At 54.8% G+C, this 15,335-nt stretch overlaps 6 protein-coding genes across 6 annotated transcripts; 1 reads left to right on the top strand and 5 right to left on the bottom strand.

Annotated features, from left to right (window-relative positions):
- Positions 1-82: 82 nt before the first annotated feature.
- Positions 83-3,482, bottom strand: Aud_005051 (putative mRNA-nucleus export ATPase (Elf1); the record flags this gene model as incomplete). Its single annotated transcript, XM_043289985.1, has 2 exons — positions 83-140; positions 193-3,482. 2 exons carry the CDS (start codon positions 3,480-3,482, stop codon positions 83-85), a joined length of 3,348 nt encoding a protein of 1,115 aa, XP_043145920.1.
- Positions 3,483-4,669: 1,187 nt separating this feature from the next.
- Positions 4,670-6,183, top strand: mcsA (putative citrate synthase Cit1; the record flags this gene model as incomplete). The annotated part of the gene is made up of 3 exons (XM_043289984.1): positions 4,670-4,717; positions 4,776-5,924; positions 5,983-6,183. The coding sequence occupies 3 exons, from the start codon at positions 4,670-4,672 to the stop codon at positions 6,181-6,183; spliced, it is 1,398 nt and encodes a 465-aa protein (XP_043145919.1).
- Positions 6,184-6,392: 209 nt separating this feature from the next.
- Positions 6,393-7,934, bottom strand: Aud_005049 (putative integral membrane protein (Pth11); the record flags this gene model as incomplete). Its single annotated transcript, XM_043289983.1, has 6 exons — positions 6,393-6,845; positions 6,952-7,175; positions 7,226-7,234; positions 7,285-7,534; positions 7,591-7,658; positions 7,721-7,934. 6 exons carry the CDS (start codon positions 7,932-7,934, stop codon positions 6,393-6,395), a joined length of 1,218 nt encoding a protein of 405 aa, XP_043145918.1.
- A 1,332-nt stretch (positions 7,935-9,266) lies between these two features.
- Aud_005048 (FAD-dependent oxidoreductase) lies at positions 9,267-11,038 on the bottom strand (the record flags this gene model as incomplete). Its single annotated transcript, XM_043289982.1, has 2 exons — positions 9,267-10,713; positions 10,767-11,038. The coding sequence occupies 2 exons, from the start codon at positions 11,036-11,038 to the stop codon at positions 9,267-9,269; spliced, it is 1,719 nt and encodes a 572-aa protein (XP_043145917.1).
- A 423-nt stretch (positions 11,039-11,461) lies between these two features.
- On the bottom strand, positions 11,462-13,505 carry Aud_005047 (putative very-long-chain acyl-CoA synthetase family protein (CefD1); the record flags this gene model as incomplete). Its single annotated transcript, XM_043289981.1, has 4 exons — positions 11,462-11,876; positions 11,927-13,268; positions 13,319-13,447; positions 13,496-13,505. The coding sequence occupies 4 exons, from the start codon at positions 13,503-13,505 to the stop codon at positions 11,462-11,464; spliced, it is 1,896 nt and encodes a 631-aa protein (XP_043145916.1).
- A 428-nt stretch (positions 13,506-13,933) lies between these two features.
- Aud_005046 (uncharacterized protein) lies at positions 13,934-14,630 on the bottom strand (the record flags this gene model as incomplete). The annotated part of the gene is made up of 3 exons (XM_043289980.1): positions 13,934-14,416; positions 14,488-14,580; positions 14,625-14,630. The coding sequence occupies 3 exons, from the start codon at positions 14,628-14,630 to the stop codon at positions 13,934-13,936; spliced, it is 582 nt and encodes a 193-aa protein (XP_043145915.1).
- Between the last annotated feature and the right edge of the window lie 705 nt (positions 14,631-15,335).

Below are 15,335 nucleotides of genomic sequence, written 5' to 3'. Positions count from 1 at the left end.
CTATAGCAAGATATGCCAAGTTGAATCATAACGCTCATATGCATTAGAAAGATGCACTTTTAGAAGAAAAAAGCAAAAAGATCTATTCAGCTTCGTCGTCGGTGTCCAGGGGCTTGGGAGTACCCTTGGGAGATTGCAACCTATGTAGAGTTAGCAGTCTGCAGAACGTGAAAAAGATAAGGAGGAACATACCATTCAAGGTGACGCAATCTGCGGCGCGCCTCGCGCTCCTTCAGCTGCGCACGCGTCAACTTCTTCTTCTTTCTGGCCTTGAACTTCAGTTCGCCTTGGTCTTCAGCGCCGGAGTTGACGGCCGAGGGAGCGGCGCTCGTCGCAGCCGAGTTGGCGACGGTGCTGCCGGGCTGAGGAGAGCTGGCGGCACTGTCCTCAAAGCGGTCGAGAGCCACAGCGTTACTGGTCCGGGCAACGATGCGGCCATCGGCGATGTGCAACTGCTCGGGGCACAGGGCACCCACGAACTCCTCGTTGTGGGAAATCATGACGACACCTCCCTTGAAGTCACGGATGGCTACAGCCAGACCACCGAGAGAGTCACGGTCCAAGAAGTTGGTCGGCTCGTCCAACACCAGCAAGTGCGGGTTGTTCCACATGGCACCTGCCAACACGACCTTGACCTTTTGGCCACCAGAGAGACCGGAGATCTGGTTGTGGTTGGCAATCTCGGGGTCCATACCGATATCCTCAAAGTGCTTCGAGATCGTCTTGGGGTCAAGGACTCGGAAACCGAGACCCTCACGGGAGGCTTCATGATCGTCAAACTCCTGGACCATCTTGAAGAAGCCAAGCTCGGTCAGGGTCTCACGCGAGATCATGGTGTTGTGCTTGGGAAGGAGGCCGACCCATTTAATTTCGTACTGGAAGGTCTTCTTCCACTTCTGACGACCCATGATGGCTTCGATGCGGCGAGGACCCCGGCCATCGCCAAGGTCGACCGGCTTCTCCATTTGGGCCTTGTCCTGGTCCGTCAGAATACGGGTCTGCTTGAGGAAGACTTCGCGGTCGTCTCCATTGGCATAACGCCATTGCAGGTATTGGCTGGGAGTCTTCTCGAGATGCATTTCAACATGCTCCAGAGCGTGCTGTTTGATGTATCCGATACGAAGGTTGGGGTGCTTCTCAACCTTTCCGGTCTGGGGGATCGTTTCACCCGTCAACATCTTGATGAAAGTCGATTTACCAGCACCGTTGCCACCAATGATGGCGACTCGAGACGACAGCGTCAGCGAGAGGGAAGCGTCAACCAGAGACGGCTTGCTAGCGCCGGGGTAGGTATAAGAGCAGTTGGTCATACGAAGGATCGAGCGAGTGTTGGACTTGATGCCGGAAAGGATACCGGGGGGAGGGAACTTGAACTGCACCATGCTGGAGGACAGGGTGTAGTAGCTCTTGGCTTCGGGCTTCTGCTTGACAAAGGCGGCCAGGTTGCCCTTGTAGTGGACCAGCTTCTTTCCCTCATAGTGGTAGATGTCGGTGCAGACCTCGTCCAAGAATCCCGAGTCGTGACTGACAATAAGACTGGTGATTTCAGTGTGCTGCTTCAGATACTCCTGGAGCCACTTGACATTGGCAACATCCAGATGGTTAGTCGGTTCGTCCAGGAGCAACACATCGGCCTTCATGAGCATAGCACGGGCCAGAGCCAGCTTCATCTTCCAACCACCCGAGAGGGAGCCGACCTGCTGGTTCTGTCTTCCCTCGGGGCCATCGGTAAAGCCGAATTCCAGGAGGATACGGCTAATGTGCTCTTGTCCGGCTTCGGCAATCTTGGGGTCCTTCGAGACATATTCGATGATGCTCAGATCCGCGTCTTCACCCTGATTGTGCTCGACAAAACAGGTGCGGACAACGTCCTGAGGAGGGAATCCCTCTAGCTTCTCATTGGCAATACTGCGCATGAGTGTAGACTTGCCGGCACCGTTCCGACCACAGAGACCATAGCGGTGACCCTTTAGGAGGCGGAGGTTCGTGTGAGAGAGGAGAAGCATCCCTCCGTAAGCGAGGGAGAAGTTGGCGTTGACAATCTCAACCTCGTTGGGGTCGTCAGGAACGGGCTTGCCGAACTTGCGGTGGTCTTCTTCGATGAAGTGCACCTGGACGGCAGAAGCGACAGCCTCGTGCTTGTCATCCTGGAGCAATCCACGAAGATAAGGGCCAACACAGGCCGGGATGCGATCGTGCATTCTGGCATTGACATCCTCGCGCACCATCTCAGCGATGTAGCTCTTGCCGAGCTCGAAGAGAGTGTGCTCGCTGGGCACTGCAAGGCCACCATGCTCCTTTATCTTGGCCTCGAGCACAGCGAGGACCTCTTCAGCGGTCGTCTTCGCCACGGAGCCGGCCGCCAGGCTGCTGTCACCCATAGCTTTGTCGATGACATCCATGGCGCGGGTGGCGAGTTCTCTGACTTCAGGCAGCGAAGCGCGATCCTTGACAGCCTGCACACCGGGCTTAAGTTTGGGCAAGAAGGTGCGTGCTTCCGCCGGGTCATGGACCAATTTGGTCAAGTTCTCCACAACCACCACAGTGCGGCGCAGGGTCTCCTGGGGCGTTGTGGGCGCATTCAAGGAACGCTCGAGCAGAGGGGTCAAGAGGGCGAGGACGGGCGAGGTGACGATGGCGACGAAGGTGGTTTGGGACAGGGCATGGATGGCGTTCTGTAAAGTCTGCTCGGAAGGCTGCTCCATGGTCTTGATCAGAAGGGGAATGCGAGGAGCCACATCGTCGTTATCAAGCAGAGTGGTGAGGGCGGTCATGGTCTTGCTGGCCTGCTTGGCCACTTCGTTCTTGAGATCGTGCATCCCGGACTCAACCAGGGGAATCAGCTCCTTGAGAGTCTTACCCATGGCGTTGCGCAGAAGATCCTTCTGGCGCTCCTCGTCCATGGTTCCAGTGCCAATCTGCGCCTTGACGGCCATCTTTTCCAACAGGGCATAGGCACCGACGAACCCCTGCCATTTACCAGAGCTCTTGTTGAGATAGGCCGAGAGGGCGGGGATGAGAGCGTTGACCAACGATTCTGGTTTCAAGCAATCGAAGAGCGCGTCGATGGCGTACTGAGCGGCATCGCGCACGACGGCACCCTTGTCAGCCAAAGCGTCGAGGGCGAGGTTCAAGATGCCACCATCCTGAAGAAGGAAGACGACTTCGCTGAGGGGGTGCTCGCGAGGGAAGCGCTCGAACAGGGCACCGATGATCAACATGGCGCTCTCACGACGGGCACCGTTCTTCTTATCGGTGGCAGCCTTTTTGATCTCAGGGAGGATGTTGTATCTTTGAAGACCAAATGTTCCGACGCTCTGAATGAGAAGGTTGGTCAGGCCATAGGCAGCATCGAGAGACTGTTGCGAAGTCTCGGCCGTGAAGATTGTGTTCGTAAGCGAGAAAACCTCCTCGACAGTGGGAGGTACTCCCGAGGGAGTTTTCGAAACGGCGATAGGTGCGGACATCTCGGAGTGAGGCATTATCATGGGACTTGAGGAGGAGAGTGGAGAGTGTCAAAAAGATATGCTTCTGAGTCTGTTGAAGCAGGAAGACAGGATTATCCTCGTTCAAGGCGATGGCGGGGGAAACGAACGATTAAAGGAAAGGGTATATAAGACGGTAAACTGGTAGATAAAATTAACGTCCTTCCCCCGAGGACAGATCGTCTCAGAAAAGACAAGATCTAGGGTATATGAGAAGAAAGAAAACAAACAACAAAGAAAGAGAAACAGAAGACTTGAAAATTCAAGGCTGATGATTGATAATGGAGGAGGGGTCTCCACTATCTCGCTTTATCAACAAGAAAAAATTTCGTGCCAGCGGACGAAAATTTCTGCCTGAGGCGATTCAGGGGGGGAGTGGCCAATCAGAGCTCACCGCCAGCACATGCGGACGGTGATTTGTTCATTGGATCATGTGGCGTGTGGCTGGGGGATTATACGCCACAATGAGGCTGAGCGGCAAGTTGGTGCCTGACCAGAGTTAATTATGCCTCAGGCATGAAATACCCCGGTCTTGGCCTTTCCTAATCGGGACTCCCCGCGTCATGGCAACGAGGAACAGTGTGCGCAATCATGTTGCTGACAGTATACGTCGCAGGAGGAGGTCTACAATTTGTATCTCGTATTTAGTGTTGATAGCTCCTCTTTCTAGCAGTCCATCTCAGAAAGGATTCGAACGTGGTAGAGTCAGTACAACATGGAGTGATTGAGTACTCCTACCCCAGACCCACGAATACCCGAACCCCTCATGTGATAACCGACCGTTGATGAACTGCCTCTATCTGTCAACATCAAAATGGACAAAACCATCCTGAATCTTGTAAATAGATCTTCAACTGAATTATCCTAAGATCAATTACTTCATCCGCATCCCTTGCATCAACCGCTGGACCGAACGCCGGCCGTGCAAGACTGGTAATGCCAACGGTCTTGAGAACTGCTGATCCGCCGACCGCAACTCCGCATGCAGCCGCTTGTTGCCTCGGTTTGACAGAGTCACCCCCCTGCCGTCTGCTTTCTGTCCATTGCCTACCTCCGCGGTCAACCGGAGGTGCCGAGCTATGCTCTTTTTCTCCTTGTTTCGCTGCGCTTTTATCTTTTGCTCTCTTCTCATATTGTCCCCCGCATCATTTACTCGGAATATCCCTTGATATCCTCTCATCACAATGGCCATGACAATGAGATCAACACGCCATGCATCCAAGCTGGCTCAGGTGAGCATCCAACCTGGTCACAGTCGCATCCAGATTCTCATGTGATTTTCACCTCTAGACTGCCCGCTTGGCTCTCAACAATACCCGCAGATATTCGACGGCCGAACCAGATCTCAAGACCGCTCTGAAGGCGGTGATTCCCGCCAAACGCGAGCTGTTCAAGCAGGTCAAGGAACGTAGCGATGAGGTGATTGGCGAGGTCAAGATCGCCAACGTCATTGGTGGCATGCGCGGTCTCAAGTCCATGCTCTGGGAAGGGTCGGTGCTGGATCCCGAAGAGGGCATTCGGTTCCACGGCAAGACCATCAAGGACTGCCAAAAGGAACTGCCCAAGGGCACGTCAGGCACCGAGATGCTCCCTGAGGCCATGTTCTGGCTGCTCCTGACGGGCCAGGTCCCCTCCACCAACCAAGTCCGCGCGTTCTCGCGCGAGCTGGCCGAGCAGTCCCATCTGCCGCAGCACATTTTGGACCTGATCAAGTCCTTCCCCCGGTCCATGCACCCCATGACCCAGCTGTCCATTGCCGTGGCGGCCCTCAACACCGAGTCCAAGTTCGCCAAGGCCTACGAGAAGGGCCTCAACAAGGCCGACTTCTGGGAGCCCACCTTTGACGACAGCATCTCGTTGCTCGCCAAGATTCCGCGAGTCGCGGCGCTGGTCTTCCGCCCCGACGAGGTGGACCAGGTCGGCACGCAGGCCCTGGACGCCAGCCAGGACTGGTCGTACAACTTCGCCGAGCTCCTGGGCAAGGGCGGCAAGGAGAACCAGGACTTCCACGACCTGCTGCGTCTCTACCTGGCGCTGCACGGCGACCACGAGGGAGGCAATGTCTCCGCGCACGCCACCCACCTGGTTGGCAGCGCGCTCAGCGACCCCTTCCTCAGCTACAGCGCGGGTCTGCTGGGTCTCGCCGGTCCGCTGCACGGCCTCGCCGCGCAGGAGGTCCTGCGCTGGATCCTGGCCATGCAGGACAAGATCGGCACCAAGTTCACCGACGACGATGTCCGCACCTACCTGTGGGACACGCTCAAGTCCGGCCGTGTCGTCCCCGGCTACGGCCACGGCGTCCTGCGCAAGCCCGACCCGCGCTTCCAGGCGCTGATGGACTTTGCCGCCACCCGGCCCGACGTCCTGGCCAATCCTGTGTTCCAGCTCGTTAAGAAGAACTCGGAGATTGCACCTGCTGTTCTGACCGAACACGGAAAGGTACCTGCACCCTTTTTTACTGGCAATACTTTCCACTGCAATACTGACAAGGTCACAGACGAAGAACCCCCACCCCAACGTCGACGCCGCCTCCGGTGTCCTCTTCTACCACTACGGCTTCCAGCAGCCTCTGTACTACACCGTCACCTTTGGCGTCAGCCGGGCGTTGGGACCATTGGTGCAGCTCATCTGGGACCGGGCCTTGGGCTTGCCCATCGAGCGACCCAAGAGTATCAACCTGCTGGGGTTGAAGAAGTGATACTGAAAAGCTCAAGTATGACCGCGACGATTGTATTGTGTTGTGATATCAACTGTTCTGTTTCGTTTACCGCCGATGTGCAATTAGATGTAGATCCAATGAATAGATTCCTGTGCCATTAGCAGAGAAAAAGTGTAGTCTCTATCACTTGAGTGTCCAAATTACTCTCAATATTACATGGGTATCAGGTATCAAACAAACGTAACAAATCACTCAATCCACCCGCTGCCCTTCAAACTATGAGTCTCAACCCTCACCTCCGTCATCGTATGGATCCCCCCGCACCCCGTCCCGTTCTCGGCCGTCCCCTTCAACTCCGCCAGTGTTGTCTCGCTTTCACTTCCCCGCTCATGCGAATGCGAATTTGGACTCGGACTCGCATTTATACGCGCACACGGCGCCAGGATCCGCTCCTCCGAGTCCCCGTCCGAGGAGACCTTGTCCCTGTCTCGCTCTACGGCGGTGGACATGATGGTTGTCGTGGCGGGGAGACTATTATCGAAAGGACGAGAGCCGGAGCCATGCAGGTAGCCGGGGCGTTTCGAGTGCGAGGCAAGGCGGTAGGATTGAGATCCGGATCCGTCGGGGTGGCGGCGGCGGGTGGAGGTTAGTCTGAGGGAGTGGAAGAGGGGGCCGTAGGTTGGGATGCAGGAGATTATTACCTGCAGCACATTGATTAGCGAGCGTAGCAGCGACAGTGGAGCATGCGAGCAACTAGCCGGATGACTGTGGGCAGTGGAGTGAATGTAGAGGAAAAAGGGGACATACGCCGAGGCTAATTTCAATAACGGACCAGAGGACGATAGGCTGGCTGTCTGTATATGTTTTGAGGTTCTTGATGGTGAAGACGCGGATGATTTGGATGATGGTGACGAAGAAGCCGAGGGCGAAGACGGCGACGAGGGCGGCTTTCTGGCGGCGCTGGAGGCGGAGGGTTATGAGGACGGGGAGGGGGAGGGCGATGATGATGCAGTCGAAGGCGAGACTTGTTCCTAGTTTCCTTAGTTGCTTGCAGCCTGGGGTCCGGCTGTGAGAGTCATACCTGCGAGTGCTACACGGGGGTTAGTGTCTGGCACGACTGCAAGTAGAAAGAGAACGTACCGTAGTAGGATGCAACGGTATCGATGCAGCTGCCCTGGATGGACAGATCCCACTGCCTGGCTATCGGATGACAGGCAAAGCACAACACGAAGGTAAAGGCCAACTGGTTACAGACACAGGCGACGATGACGGCGACGATGACAATGCGGTAGGCCTTGACGAACCCGCCGATGCGGAGGTACGAGGCCAGCAGCGAGACTTTGAAGCCTAGCAGAGCCAGCGTGTAGACGGGGCCGCCGGCATATTGAACCTGCCAGTTGTCAGCAACATATCTTTATCGCCGGATGAGGTCAGGTCAAGACGGACCCTGCTGAACGGCACGACATTTTCCTGGGGAAAGTATTTGGCGTCCAGTCCAAGACCCCATCGCGATTCTAGGCCGTGGTTAGCATCTGCAGCCTTGCAACTCCAGTCTTGCAGGCAGACTCAGACTCACGCGCAATGGCTATCGCGCCATACGCAATGGCCAGAATGGAACTGAACAGCGAGGCATAGTCATCGACCCCTCCGGCGCGCTTGGTGTGGACGCGCACATACAGCCGCAAAAGAACGGCGAGAAAGGCGACGATGGGGAAAACCAGGCAGATGGCAATGACACGGGGGACCTGGCTGTGAGGATCAGGGGTTTTGAGATTGTACACCCAACCCATGGCTATGCTAGGGAGGAAGCATTTCACCGCGGCTTCAGTGGATATGGGAGATATGAAGCTGTTGGCCTAGTAGAAGGATGTGGGTATTTTCTACTTTACTCGAATACTTATTCCGGTGCACAATTAAGTTTGTCGGATTTAGATCGATACTCAGACTGAATCTGGACGGATCTGCACCTGAGACTATGACTATGGTTGTCTTCTGCTAGACTGGGAACAGAAACTTAGTAACAGTGAGAATGATCGACACACGATCAGGGAACACAAAAGTAAACCATGCAGTGGAAATGGCGTGGAACAATGGAAGACGAGCCTTTCTCAACCAGTTCTCCGATGAATCAACTCCACTCATCTAGGCAGCTAGTCTGGCGGATTCTGGCGGACCGAGACTGTCTCAGTCATCCCACGGACTACAGAGTCCATGGCATTCCACCAGTAGAAGTCCCTCGCGGTGCTTTTCATTTCAGCCCAACTGTCCATGTGCTGTCCTTGCCTTTGCACACGCTTCCTGTACAAGCAGAGTTATAGGTAGTAGTTCGACCTGAAACCATGGTTCGAGTTTATCTCAGCATTGGAATCTTGTCAGTGTCCATCTGTTGTATCTGGATATGCTGCAGACATGCATACAACCTTACTGCATCAAGGGATTGGGTACAGACAATACAGTAAACAGTGTGCACGTAGTAAGGGAGGGATAGACTAAAGAGGCAGTTCGCATGAGAACCAGCCCAGAAATTTAACCGGGAACAGCGGAAAAGGCAAAAAAGGGAGGCGATTCATCAATTAAGCTTCAGCCACCGGGAACATCCCTGCTGTGGCCCCCAAACTAGGCCCAACTAGCCTCATCTCCACCCGTTCATTGGGCCATCGATCCCGCGGTGGAGTTGAAGGATCATACTGTAGCTGGCCAATAAGGGAAGCAGACACGGTATCGAGAAGATGGTCTACTCTGTGCGGGTTTTCCTTGCTGTCTAATATAGGGATAGGATAATTGCGATCGTCTCAGAGGTCCAGATTCGTCCGATGCTTGCCTTAATATTGGTAAATGATACGCAAGTTTCAGCTTGATGAAATGCAAGTACAGATGAAGATTGACTTGCTCGTGCTATTGATCCTATTATTGACGGGGATTGTAACTATCCAGTTAGTCTCTTAGATTAACTCAATCCCCTGAGGGTGAGAACTCTAGCCGGCTAATAGCTATTAGCCTAATAAGAGGCTAGTGCTACCACCAAAACCCGAGTCACGTTACGTGCAGATGCTGCATAGTCACGTCAAGAACCAAGATATCTACTTGAAAACATATATACACTGCTCCTTAGCCGACTCGGACTATGTACGCTTGGACTTGCACAGGTGTCCATCCGACGTGACGGTCCACTCGTCCGACCCCACCGCCGTAGTCCCATAAAACATGCTATTCGGATCATACTTGGCCTTGATGGCCCGCAGCTTCTGGTAGTTTTTACCATAAAACGCCGTCTGGAAATTGGGCTGCCGGAAATCAGCCTCGTTGAGATACGCCCCCGAGGTAGGCGCCACCGCCTCCAGCCGGGGAATGTACTCGTCGGTCATCTTGTGCTGCAGCGCGATCATGTCGGCCGTCGGAGCGGTCCAGCTCCAGGGGGTCGTGATGACGGTGTCGATCAGCGTGTCGCGCCAGGCGGGCAGCACCGCGTTGTAGACGTCACCGACGACCGCCTTCGAGACGTTGACTCCCACGCCGATGAAGGTGGCGCCGTCGGACGTGATGGCCCGATACGCGGCGGTGAGGTTGGCGTTGTTGGTCTGCACGACCGAGCGCGGGATCAGCCAGCCGCCGTACTGCGCGATGCCGACCTCGATAGCGCCCTGCATCGCCTCGAATTCCGCCAGGTAGCTGTCGAACTGCGCCGAGTAGGTGGTATACTTGATCCCCAGCCGGGTCAGCCCGTCGGTAAAGGGCTTGACTAGCGCTTGGAGCTTGGCCACGGGGATGTTGGGTCCCGTCAGTGGCGAGATGGAAAAGCTGGTGTTGGTAAAATACCAGACGCTCATGGCGCCGGCGTCGACAACCGCCGGCAGCGTCGCGTGGTACAGCGCCACCGCCTTATAAAAGGTATCCTGCGAGATGCCGGCGTTGGTAAAGGTCAAGTTCAGCCCCGACGCAGGTGTCCCCGGGTGCGCCTTGGACGTCATCGACCAGACCACCCCGTAGGTGCCGCCGCCGCCGCCGCTCAGCGCCCAGTACAAGTCCGCGTACTGGTTGTCGCGGTTGGCCACGATGAAGTTGCCCTGCCCGTCAATCACCTCCCACTCGAGGACCTGGTCGGCCGCCAGCCCGTGCCGCGACGCCAGTGCCGAGTGCCCGCCGCCTTGGGTGTAGCCGCCGGCGAGACCAACGGTCGGACACTCGCCGCCAACCACCTCGAGCCCCTGCGCGTCAGCGGCCCGGTACGCCTCGATGCCCTGCACGCCGGCGCCCAGCTTGATTGCCTTGCCCTTGTAGTGCTTGTCGGACCAGTCCTTGATCTCAATGTGCTTGAGGTGGTGCGTCCAGATCCCCAGGGCGCCTGCGCCGGTGGACTTGCCGTTGTAGTCGTGGCCGGTGTTGCGCACGACCGCGCGGATGTTGTGTTTCGTGGCAAACTGAATGGCCTTAGAGATGTGCTCGGGCTTGCCCACATTGACCGCGTAGACAATGTAATTGCCCAGCGTGCAGGGCTTGGAGACGGGGTGGAACGGGTCGCAGGTGCCATTGGTGAAGAAGGGGGCCATGATCGACGAGGAGGATTCATAGCTGCTTTCTATCAGTTCCCGAATCAAAAAGAAAGAGAACAGGACATTACGTACTGCAGCTCAGGAAGTTGCCATTGTGCCTTCAGAGCGTCGCATGTGGCAGCATCATAGTTGGGCGCATGGCAGGGAGTGCCTAGCGGGACCGTAGCAACCAGTCGACCGTCAATCGTCTGGTTGAAAGCGGACCAGACCTGGGGGGAGGGCCAACATGCTTCTCCAGGGAAGCAGCGACAGTTTCTTTGAGAGGAGTTGGAGGCAGACGCCGTAGAAGACAGAGCCAGGAGGCCCGTCAGAACCGACCAGCCTTTATTCGTTGTGGGGAACATCTCGATCACCCGCGAAAACAGTTGGCGTCTTGACGAGGATGGACGAGGGGATCTCTTGATTTATTAGTTCACTGCCCTCAGCATCCGGCTACCAGTTACTAACCTTGTGGCATTCCGACGCTAGAAGCCACCGCGTGGGCTGAACAGGAGTTAATCCGATGCTAATTCCTTAGTCGGTGGAGATTCTTGAGCATTAGACTGAACTAATCCGTCGAAATTGTCCGTCAATATAATTGAGGGATTTTGCCTCGCTGATAGTGTTCCATTGTCATTAGTTATCGACTATCCTCGGCATATTCCATCACGAAGTAATATGCATAATCATCCCTTGATGCACAGCTACCCAATCCACTATGTATCTTCATAACACAATGTATATCATCTTGCATATTTGATGCTTCTATCTAGTATCCAGATACGTCCCTACAAACGAGCACCTCCCACCAGCGTCTCCCACTCCCTCTTCCCAAACTCAACATATCCCTCCGCGCCCGGCGGAAGCCAATAGAACTTATCGTCCCGCCCCTCGGCCACCTTACTCCCAATCTTGGCCGGGTCGACCCCCTCATCGCGCAACGGCACCTTGTTCTGCTTGTGGTTGTGAATATGCGCCGACGTCTCTACGATCCGCAGAAACACCGGAACAGCGTACCGGGGCAGTCTTGCGCGTGCGAACGCAGCCAGACCGCGAAAGTCGAATGCGTCTCGCGCCTCCGGGCTGAACTGCAGCGCTGCGCAGCCGGCGCGGCCCTCGTGGTTGGGCACGAGGACGCCGTAGACGTTAGCTTCTTGGACGCCGGGGTATTGGCCTAGGATTTCGGCCACTTCGGCGGTTGCACTGCGTCCATTAGTATTTGGCACATTTGGTTTAGAAGAAGCCAGACTTACACATTCTCGGATTTCCATCGAAAGGTATCGCCCAGTCGATCGAGAAAGTACCACCGGCCGTCGCTCTGGCGGCGTAGCGCGTCGCCGGAGCGGTACCACAGATCCCCCTTTTTAAAGACGTCGCGCAGGAATTTCTTGGACGTGGCGCTTTCGTTGCGCCAGTAGCCTTGGAATGCTTGCTCGTTGGGAACATTGACGATGATCTCGCCGCCCTTGTCGTACGGGGCCCGGATCACAAATCCCGTCTTGGGGTCACGCAGGACATCGCCGGTGGTGGGATCGATTTCCACAGGCACAAACGTGTTGTGCATGATAGCTCGCATGATCAGTCCGTGGTGGCCGACACTGCCCGCCGTAAACGGGCCCTTGTTGAAATTGAACAGCCCGAAAATCCCCTCGGTGCTGTTGAAGAACTCGCCCACGGCAGTGATCCCGAACCGGTCACGGAATTTCTCCCAGATGTCCGGGCGCAGTCCGTTGCCGTAGATGCAGCGAACGTGGTGGTTGCGGTCGTCCGGCGACGGCGGCGCGGCCAGCAGGTACCGCGCAACTTCGCCGACATACACAAAGATCGTGGCGCGGGAGTCTCGGATATCGCGCCAGAAGTTGCGCACACTGAACTTCTTGCCTAGGGCAATGCTGACGCCTGTGGCGAGGCAGACCATCATGGCGACGGCAGATGTGCCGTGGTACAGGGGCATGCAGCTGTACCAGATGTCCCCGCCGGGACCGTCAGTGTCCTCCATCGATCCACGACGCAGACCGAGCGTGCTGTACAGTCGTGCCATGGTGAATGCGCAGCCTTTGGGCATGCCGGTGGTGCCGGACGTGTACAGTAGGATGCCGGGATACTCGCCCGACATGTTGAGCGCCAGATCCTTGGGTGGCTTGGTGGTGGGAAAGGTGGATATTTGCGAGGTGAACGAGGAGCCCAGGTAGACAAGTTCCATGCCCAGTTGGCCTTCGATAGCTTCCCTGCTGTCCTCGATTCGCGCGCGACATTCTTCATCGTCATCCACCAGAACAAGCTTGGCTCCGCTGATCTTGAGACAATGCACCAACGCATCCCCGGTAAGATTGTAGTTGATCGCAGCGGGCGCACATCCAATACTCCAGAGAGCAAGCCACGCGATCATGAATTCGGCCCGGTTCTGCAGGTAAAATGCCACCAGATCCCCCTGTCTGACCCCCTTGGAAAGAAAGTAGTGTGCATATTGGCAGGCTAGGTTCTGGACGTCCCGGTAGGTATAAACTCCCTCCCGTGTCCACATGCACACCATCTCCGGGTACTTCTTTGCTGTTTCCAGGAATACAAACCAGACATTTCCAAGACCCTGGGCGGCTGTTCTCGTCAGACGTGGTTGCAGAGTGTACAAGGGGAGGGCACCATACCAGCTCGTTCAAAGGAACGGGTACCTTTCCATGCGACGTACAGAGTCGAGATGTCTTTGGCGACGTGGAACTTGGCGTTCAGATACGCCGCCAGCGTAGCACCTCCTGCTGCTGCGGCTGCTGCGACACCTACAATATTCGATTAGTGATACTCTGGTGTCATGGAAGTAGACATACCTAGACTCATTGTGCAAGTAGTGAAAGATGTAAGCCCAGTATCGCTCGTGTAAATAGTATCAAAGCAAGAAGTAGTAGAAAGAATGCAAGCCAGTGAATGTTGTCTAGTAATTGAGACAACCTCTGCTGTTGCCGAGCTGTCGGTCTATCCTCGGTACATCTACAACTTCTCCGCATCTGGGATTTTAACTCTCGGTCAACACGCAAGTCAGTCTTACTGGTTCGGTACTAACAACACATACTAGGCGTAAAGTATGATAACAATCCATCTCATTGGTGATTCGTTGGCAAAGGAATCTAGCCAGTCCTCTCTGAAGAACAAGAATGCGGGGAAGTAAGCTCCACCTACAGCACTCGTTCATCTAGTAATGATCACAAATCATATTCCATCAATCCATCAATCCATGCACTCATACACCACTCTTCAGTATCGTTCCTTCAAGAGTTGCCTGCAGGACCAGCAACACCATCACCAGCAGCAGCGCGACCCTGCTTCCTCTTTTTCATCGCCTTCTTCCGCCGCTTCGTCGGATGAACACTGGTATTCGCTGCAGTGACAGTAGAAAGAGTAGCAGCCAGGGCATCGTACATCCTCTGAAATTCTTCATTATCAAAGTACTCGTAATCCTCCTCGTCGTCGTATTCCTCATACTCCCTTCTCTTGCGCTTTGTGCCCCGATTCTTTCGCTCGCCTATCTCATGACGTGCATTCGCATCCCAGCGTTGTCTGAACGGGAAGGGAGGGGCAGAGAGATGAATGCCACGGAAAACGCACTCTGTTGCTTCAATGGCTAGCTTGGTTTTCCAGTTTTCTTCATCTTCGCTGGAACTTTCGTCGATAGCAGCTTGCTCGACTGGGATCTGGGTGTTAGGAGCGGAGGTCGGGGCGTTGAGTGGAGTGGTAGGGGTCGGCTGGGGCTGCTATATCATGATCCATCAACATTTCATCAGTATTTGACTTGATAGTATGCAGACGGAGTCAGATGGCTCACCTGCGCGTAAGCCACGACCAAGTCCGAGATCGCGTACAGCGTCTGGCAGCTCTCGGCGCCGGGACAGGTGGGCTTGTAGCAGGAGCTACAGGACTATCTTCTTCAGTAGTATTCTGTGCATTGTAAATTGCACTTACGGCCATGGTTTGGTTGAAGACAACAACTAGAGCAAATCTGTGTTGTGATTGTGATTGCGGTTGTGATGACTTAGATCCAGATTCGAGGAAGAAGTAGCAACAGGTGACGCACTCTACACGCCTGTTGCGTACAACACTCGCGTTCGCAACCAAATTGAATATGGGTATGGAATTTCAAACTTCTTGTAAAGAAGCTGGTCGCTACTTGAAATCATGATATGCTATATCAGTAAGTACGCCTGATGTATCAAACAGCACCTTACATATCACGTCCATTGCGTCCTGAGCCACCACAGATATAACACTGTCTCTGGACCTATCTGACTGTTGCTTCGCAGATTGCCGTTTCGTCTTGTTGTCCGAACAAGTGTGCGCAATCAAACAAGCTAAGGTTATTATAAAGCAGTTCTAGGAGAAATACGCCTGCAGCAACTTCATTGGGATCCTTCTCTGCGACAAACGGTCTATAAATGCACAGTAATACAAATCATGGCCATCTTCATATCTTGGTGTGACCTGGATGCCTAGCAAGGTCTCAAAGACAAGGCTCAACGTCGTTTGATGGTATGGCTGCTCAATAAGATGTTCGTCCGGTCTCTGACGCTTCCATGTCAGGCACCATACCCTATCCCAAACGATGATCTTTCCGCTTACATGTCCAGAAAACACGGGAACAGCCAGCTTGAGGTCATCAAAACTATGAGGTCCAAT

Source organism: Aspergillus udagawae, assembly GCF_001078395.1.
Source record: "Aspergillus udagawae IFM 46973 DNA, scaffold_3, whole genome shotgun sequence".
Classification (NCBI taxonomy): Eukaryota; Fungi; Ascomycota; class Eurotiomycetes; order Eurotiales; family Aspergillaceae; genus Aspergillus; species Aspergillus udagawae.
This window is presented reverse-complemented; position numbering and strand designations above follow the sequence as displayed.